This window comes from Amphiprion ocellaris, chromosome 14, assembly GCF_022539595.1.
Source record: "Amphiprion ocellaris isolate individual 3 ecotype Okinawa chromosome 14, ASM2253959v1, whole genome shotgun sequence".
Classification (NCBI taxonomy): domain Eukaryota; kingdom Metazoa; phylum Chordata; class Actinopteri; family Pomacentridae; genus Amphiprion; species Amphiprion ocellaris.
In genome coordinates, this window is record NC_072779.1 from 9,355,897 (window position 1) to 9,364,066 (window position 8,170).

Genomic DNA, 8,170 nt, shown 5'->3' on the forward strand with positions numbered 1-8,170 from the left:
TGGCCAATAAAGCTGATTCAGATTCTGATAACTGCACTCCAAAAATGTAGTCACACTCATGCATGATGAATAGTTTAAGATCAGAATCAATGCAGTAGAGCTGGAGTGGCCATTTCTTTACCCACAGTGAAAGACTTCATCTTAATCATGGAGAATATTTATCAAACAAACACATAAAATTAAAGTTGGCTAACTTTGCTCTTGACATTATAATTTGTTCATTGCTGCAGACCTGTGACTACTCCTGTTTCAACAGTCAGAATGGCCATCAAAATAACTGGTGGTTTTAAGAGGAAGCATTATAAATATATATATAAATATTTGTTTCCTTAGCTTGAGTTGGTTGAGTTGAATTCTGAAAGTTGCTGCATCAGTTTGTGTGCTCATTAAATCCCTAAACTCGACTGGAGTGAGTTGTGATGTGCACTTACAGTAGCTCTGTGTGCTACCTTCCAGTTCCAGGAGAAACAGGTTTTATCTTTAAATTAAATGTATTGCATGTTGGAAATTTTCAAATGTCGGATGCAGTTCTTCTACACGTTTTATTTCCATTGTCGTTGGTGTACTGATACCGTTTATATAAGTCTTTAATAAGCTATTTGCACACAGCTACTTTTGAACTTAAAGATAAAATAACTTATACAGGTATTAGTACAACCTGTATGCTGTATACTGCAGAAAGCCTAAAGGGGACAGAGCAGTACTTTAAAACAAAGCTCAGCAAACATGTTTCTGTAACGGTGTGTCTTTGTGAACCCTCTCCAGACAACAGGTCTAATCTGCCACATGCCGCCGCTTGTCGTCTCCAGCATGAATCATCAGTAACGGAGGTTAAACCAACACTGTAACAGGAATGAGGAGAACAAAAGATGAGAGAAAGCACACAGATAGTCAGAGACAGGTAGGGCCTCGAGGATAACCATCTCTGTCTATTCATCACCAGCTCTGTTTGAGTTTTGGCTGCAGCCCAACAGGGGAACACTTTCATTAACCCTCCAGTCAATCCACCATGAAAACAAACACATTAGCCTGCCCTTGTATGACTCACTGCCGCTTCACATCGAGCACAAATGTTAGCGCTGCTAAGCTTGTTCCTGTCTGCCACGCCTCGCCCTTCCTTGGTCGTTGCTGCCAATGATGTGCTATCTCGCTTTCAACTTTTAACCTTCAGAGCTGGAAACTGAATGAGGCACAGACTGACTGACCTGATTTTTTTCACATCCTGCACAAGAGGTTGGAGTAAATAGACCGGCCAAAGAATAAGAAAAGAGCAGAGAAAAGACAGTCAAATCTATTAAAATTTTTTCCTCCATATTTTTCAGAATGATGAGGGCTCAAATCAGAAATTTAAAATCAACTTTATCACCTTGTTAACATATATAAGGTGGTTTTATGTGCTGGAAGAAACTCTATGACCAAAATACTCAGTAAAGGCCACGACTGAATGTTTCCATCTTGAAACTGATGACAGTCTCAAAAACATGGACCCAGATTTTTGGGGTTTCATACATCACCAACCGAAAGGACCAATCCTGTCAACTTCCACTGTGGGGCTTACTGTGTCATCATTCTTCTCCACAATTCATTTCTGGTTTGAAGTCTAATGTTACAGCATTCTGTTGCGTTGTGCAGAGTAGTTTCCAGTGCTCAAACAGAGTCATAGGTGAGCTGGTGTGCTTGAGCTACCATGAGTGGGAACTGTATAGATCCAAGAATTACAGAGGAAACATCACTGTGGCGCTACATCTAAGTCATTTTAAGGCATTAAGGGATTATTTTCATTGAGGAAATAAAAGATAAATATGTAACTTTTGTTCCACAGAGGCAAGTTTTTATCATCATCCAGAGAGGGACTTTAATTTTGAATGAAATCACTCATCAGTGAGTCCTGAAGCAGTCCTTTTTCCAACATAAAGCAATGAGGCAAAAGACTGACTTTTACGAAAAATAATCGAGACCACTCACCCTAATCGTAAGTGACCATAGAACTTGTCATTCATGCAGCGCGACCGTGTCCATGCTCTGCCTTCAGTTTGTGGTATGTTGTGGCCTTTTTATAAACTCTCAAAGCAACAAAACATGTTCTCATAACCACATCTCTCACTATTTCCACAACGCAGCCACTCAGCTTTCCCCAGCTTCTAAACGGCCCCATGCACAGGTCTGATTTTAATTCAGCGATAGGCTCGGTTAAAGTCATACGCAAACACTCCAGCCGAATAGTCTAATCTATTGAAAAATGTCATATCTGGAGACCAATAATTTACACTAGAGGATGTAGGCCAACATTGTTCCAGCATGATAATCTGAAAATATAAAAGTTGCTGATTAAAGGTCACTGTGTTATCATAGAAAACATATATGTGTAATCGCACAGGCCTCTGTCTTGTTTCACAGCAGCACTGCTTTCACATGGTTCGGAGCTGATAACTGGCCATGTCAGCTCTCTCATATATACAAACATGGGCTATATTTGCAATTAGGTATGTATGTGATTATCTTTGGGAAAATATTGTAACATGGGCGCTGATCTACACTTGTAGACGCACCCAAAGATTTGATAAGAGTTAGATCTCACTGTGGTGCTGCTGCAATAGCTTAAGACTGTATAACACCATATCTATATGTAATGTGATGATAGTTGTGCTGGCAGTCAATATGTGCAGCATTTCTGTTTTGACCCCCCACTGCTCAGCTTCAGCTCGCCCTTACATTATTTGTAAAACAACAAGTTTACCAGGAAACAGTATGAAAACAGTGGGTATTATGTGAATTGTCTCAGTGTTCTTGTATGAAGGAGACTGAAGTTGGCTAATGCTGTAATTCTGGCAGAGGTAAACCAAAGCTCCACTGCCTTAAATGGGAAACAGAGACCGAGACCTGTGCTTTACTACAACATGGCTCTGATTAAGTCCAGATTGGTCTGCCTGTGGTTGGTTCTGAGCCACAGCCAATTCCTGCTCTGGGACGAGACTGTTAACGTTGGGGTATGAATGCTTCCATGTTAATCTCTTCCCCTCTTTCTGCCATTTACATCAGCTCCAGAGGGTCTCTTATCAATGCCACATGGAAAGTGCACTGGTAATTTTGCAGATCTTTTGCAATCTGAAAGCGAAGAAATGAATTTCAAAGAAGATGCAAAGATTACATGATAATTGATGACATTATCCCACTTATGGATGTTAAACGATTCCATGTTATGTCAAGATTGCCTGCTGTTTCCTCATGAGAGTTGGTTCTTGAAAGGTAATTTTCATGAGATAATAGGATAATTGTCTCTAATTTTATGATTTAATTGGAATCCGTAGCCAACCAACCTACCAGACTAACATTTTGCAGCCTTGACTTTGCTACTTCCTGGTCACAATCTTGAGTTTTTGAGCCAGAAATGACCATATATGGAAGAGAGGGCGGAGCTTAGGAGGACTGATTGAGAACCTCGATGGTCGCTGCAGCTTGGCATGGCAGCTCTAACACCATATAAGTTATAGAAGTACGGACCTTTTACCATTACTCTGTGTGCACAACTATGTTGGCCTATTTGCTGCTCTGCTGTGCAAAGAATATGATCACTGCTACGATCAGAAGGAAGGAAATTAACAAAAAAGACACTGTGACTTGTGGGAAAAGTGTATTGACTTAGGCTTTTTATTGTGATTTGTGAATAGGTTCTTTTTTTGAACGGTGGTATTACGGTTTGACTTTTCAGAGCCAGTCACTAAGTCCATCTTTTTTATACAGTCTGTGCTCGAGAGATGTCGGTCAGTACACAAAATATGTTCACACTTAAATATATCTACTACTCCTACTAGACATTCATGGCCTCCAGTGGATGAACCCGGCTGAATTTAGTGATTCCCCAATCCTTCATCTGGTGCCATCATTAGATCAGATTTTCAGTTTATCCAGTATTTTGGTTCACGAGCAATAAATAAATCAATAAAAGGCATCGCTGTGTGAAATTGCAGCCTGATTAATTTTAATTGAAGATGACAATTCAATATAATGTCCAGCACAGGAACACTAATTCTTCCTGTGTTAAAAATATCTTTAGATAATATCTGTTATGTCTTGAGAAAACACAGCTGCTCTCAGCTTTCACACTGTCAATTTATTTTTCTCATATTCGTTCTGTTATTCAGCAGCAGATCAGCTCAGTTTTGACTGACCTCTCACTTGACTTGTCCTCTGACTAAAGCCAGCGCTCGCCTGCTTTACTGTTGAACTATTTTAAAGCATTTTCATTATGATGCAAAACATGTTGATGTTTTGTGGTTCTGGTTAATAAACTGAGCATCATCAGCTGGTGTGAAGACATTAATGTGTAGCTCAGTTTCAACCTGCAGTACGGCAAGACTGCAGCATATTTATCATTTCTGCTGTGATAAAAGTTTCTATGCTTTTGTTTTAATGTCCACTTTTTCTACCTAGTTTTTAAGTGGGAACAATAAAGTCTCTTCTCTTCGATTTTACAATGTGATGTGTCTCTGCTACCATCTTGTGGCTAAAATGAAGCTTTAGTTTTCTTAAAGTAACAGCACAATTTGGATACAAAAGAAAGTTCTGTCTTACTTCTCAGACTACATGGATAAATAATAAGACTGAATTCAGCAGGTAAGAACAGAATAAACTGGTTGCCTTGGCTCAATGGTTATCTTATGATATTATTATTAACTACATGAGAATTGTTCAGTTTTGGATTCTATTCTCCGTAAAACAACAAACAACACTATTAATGCAAATCATTAATTGTACAGAAAAATCCGGGTTGTAGGCAGAAGCAGGCAAATCTTCTGTTGCTGTGGTGGGCATCTCACTAGCAACCCCAGCTTTAAAAAGGTGTGTTATAAAGATATCTTCATGTTTTACAACACATCTTTTCAAATATAGTCAACATTTTACAGTCAAATGTCACAAATGTAAAAAAGTATAATTGTGCTTTCACCGAAGTCAGAATTTAACCTTGACAAAATGTAAAGTAAAACCGAAGAAGCAAACAAAACAATACAAGCAATGTCATAGAATAATTCATTCAGTATGTCATTGTCAATTTCACTAACACAAAATTAAAGTACAACACAACAGCAACTAACACATTCAAAATTGAGTACAATTACAGAAAAATAAGAAAAATCACATTTAAAACTCTAAAATTGATCATGCAGTCAATTTAATTAAAAAGAAAGCTTTCGGGTCATTTAAAAGGAAAATAAAACAGTAAACAGTTCCACGTGTTTTGTTTTCAATTAATGTCTTCATTGGTCATTACAAACATATTGACATTCTTCCACTGGGGATGTTATGAATATTTTGTCCAAATTTAATTTGCCAAACTGAAAAAACTAATTATATATCAATTTATTGAGATTGGATAAGAAGAAATCATTACATTAAAACAAAATACTGTAATACTAGCACTCGTAAGTATAAATTCAACAGGAAAAATATGTGCCTGTAAAAAATAAAATTTGCCTTGTGTATCAAACTCTAAGTACGCCACTCCGCTTTTTGTCCTCGGCACCTCCCGTAGTGACGCCATCAAAACAAGCCGGCCGGAGCAGCATGGAGGAGTCCTGTTTCTGAGGAATTTTTGACCTTCTGCATCTTTAACATTGCGCTAGTTCCTGTAAGTTAAATTGTTTTACTTCATATCTCCAGTGTTATTCTCTGGTAATGTCAAACGAAATCAATAAATCTTGTAATTCCTGCATTTCTACGAATTGAATTGTGAAGTTAAAGCTAACGTTAGCTGCTGCTAAGCTAACTGTGTTGCCCATGTTTGTCTACTTATGTTATCCTCCTTTTAAAATATAAAACATTTACGACGATAACGTCAATAATTATTACAATGCAGAGCTCTCCGGTTTACACTTATGTAATCATCAGCCCAAATATTTAAAGAGTTTCTATAGTAATGCTGGATCTAACAGTCACTGAACGTATCACGACATTTCACTAAAACGTCATGGGATTTGATCTGGTCTTCTTTACCACAGGTTTGAGTAAAACTTTGCAGCATGTCAGTCAAGCATGCATCAGTCCATGCCAAATGGATCATCGGCAGAGTAATTGGGACCAAAATGCAGAAAACTGCCAAAGTAAGAGTCACAAGGCTGGTGCTGGACCCTTACCTGCTCAAGGTGAGTCTTTTGATCATTCAGTGTGCACAGTAGTGCATGCTTGTCTAATAAATATTTTTTAAAAAAAAACTATAGCCGGGAGAGCTAAGTGATAACCTAAAACACACTGGGAGCAAGTGTGAAGCAGCTGAAATAGGAGTGGTGTGATCACATCTCTTGGTTGTGGTTAAAAGCCGGACATCTTTCTGGTAAAAACACTTTTGGAGGAATCTAAGTGTGATGAAATTTTAACGTGCCAGAGCTTCCATTTTTTTATTGCCTTACTTTTAGAAATAAAATTGTTTCTTATGCCAGACATTTTGGTGCGTCAATGCTGCTGTAACACAAGATTAGAGACTGAGAGACTATATGTCTAGAAGATATTTATTGCTTCAGATTTCTAACAGCAACCACTGCCTACAATTACTGTAAAAGATTATTACTACTGTGTCTTATCCCATAGTTTCCTGTCTATTTTTTTTCTTGAAGAGAAAACACGAAAACCTGTTGCAGATATTTTCACTTTTTAACACTTATTACATATAAAGATTCACAAATGTGAACAGTTATTTTTATTTTTTGCTCGTCACTGTTTTATTTAAATTGAACCCATTGGGTTAATGTTTGTTTTGGCTTGTAGGACAAAGTACAGTACTGTGCTGTGGTAACTTGTAATATACATTTGCTATTTTTAGTTAAATGATTAATAGTCAAACTAATCAGTTGTTGATTACTAAAAATAATCTTGCACAAAAATTACAAGTACCCAACAACATAGTAACAAATAGTTTACAGTAATTAAGTCTAGACTAGAACACAATTAACTTTATTGTAGACAGCCAAATCCTTTGTATTTTTAGATCAATATTGCATTGCTGTACAATTACTCTCTTTTAAAATTAGTTTATTGTTCTCTTTCCTTCCCTACAGTACTACAACAACAGGAAGACCTACTTTGCCCATGATGCTTTGCAGCAGTGCACTGTGGGAGACATCGTCCTTCTCAAGGCTCTGCCTGAGGCCAAATCCAAACACGTGAAGCATGAACTGGCTGAAATAGTGCATAAAGTTGGTCGGGTGGTCGACCCACTAACAGGAAAGAATGTTGCAGGAAGTGAGTTTATGGAGTCTTTGAGTGACCTTCCACTTACAGAAGAGACGACGCTATCAGAAAAAGTGCAGGAGCTCAACATCTCTGCTGCCAGCAGTGAAGCCGAATCGCGGCCTGCAGAGACTCCGTCTTCATGATGGCAAACTGTTCTCTCATGCGGTATCACTAGCTTCAGTGTCACTCTGTTAATGTAGATATAAGTTTATAATCCAGTAATTGTATTATACAGAACATATGTGGAGAGCCTACATGTAATTTCCTTGCTGCTTGCTCGGGTAGATTAAATTCAAGACACATTTTGGAGGAATTTACAATAAAATGATAATGGGAACACTGGCGGAGAGTTTTTCAGACAACCACATTCACTGAGTTATTTTATTTTATCCCAAACACGCTGTTCAAAGAGTACAAATAAAATGAACTAGTTACAGAATGCAGAAACTTAAATTAGATTCTTTACTCAGCAAGTGATACTTCCTATGTACCGTCATCTTCTGATTCTCCACTCATATTTAGGAGCTGCATGTTGTTTACATCTGAACCTCATGCCATCTCTGTTTAGCTCATGTTGTGTCCTGAACGTTGGGGTCTTGCACGATGTCTTGTGAGCAGCTAAAATGATGCAGTGGGGTGAACAAATTAATCAAAGCTGTCTAGAATGGATCTGATAATTAACCATTATCTTTAGCTTATATGAATATACATTTCCACGTGTGTATTAAATATATGTAATCACATGGCTCAAATGGCCTAAATGGATTTACAGGTGGTTACATTTTTTACACAAAGGATGGTGTATGGTCTTTTTAGCCAGCTGTGCTAATGAGAAGTTATATTAAAAGTTAACTATCTCTCAGTCCATGATGCATATGCAAAATAATAATGTGTCATTGCAGTAAAGTTTAATTCTGGTTTATTTTACTGGCAGGGGACCTGTTTG

At 37.7% G+C, this 8,170-nt stretch overlaps 1 protein-coding gene across 1 annotated transcript; it reads left to right on the forward strand.

Moving 5' to 3' along the window:
* Positions 1-5,511: 5,511 nt before the first annotated feature.
* On the forward strand, positions 5,512-7,566 carry mrps17 (mitochondrial ribosomal protein S17). Its single transcript, XM_023297343.3, has 3 exons — positions 5,512-5,626; positions 5,997-6,140; positions 7,050-7,566. The coding sequence occupies exons 2-3, from the start codon at positions 6,018-6,020 to the stop codon at positions 7,365-7,367; spliced, it is 441 nt and encodes a 146-aa protein (XP_023153111.1). The 5' UTR covers positions 5,512-5,626; positions 5,997-6,017; the 3' UTR covers positions 7,368-7,566.
* Positions 7,567-8,170: the final 604 nt, after the last annotated feature.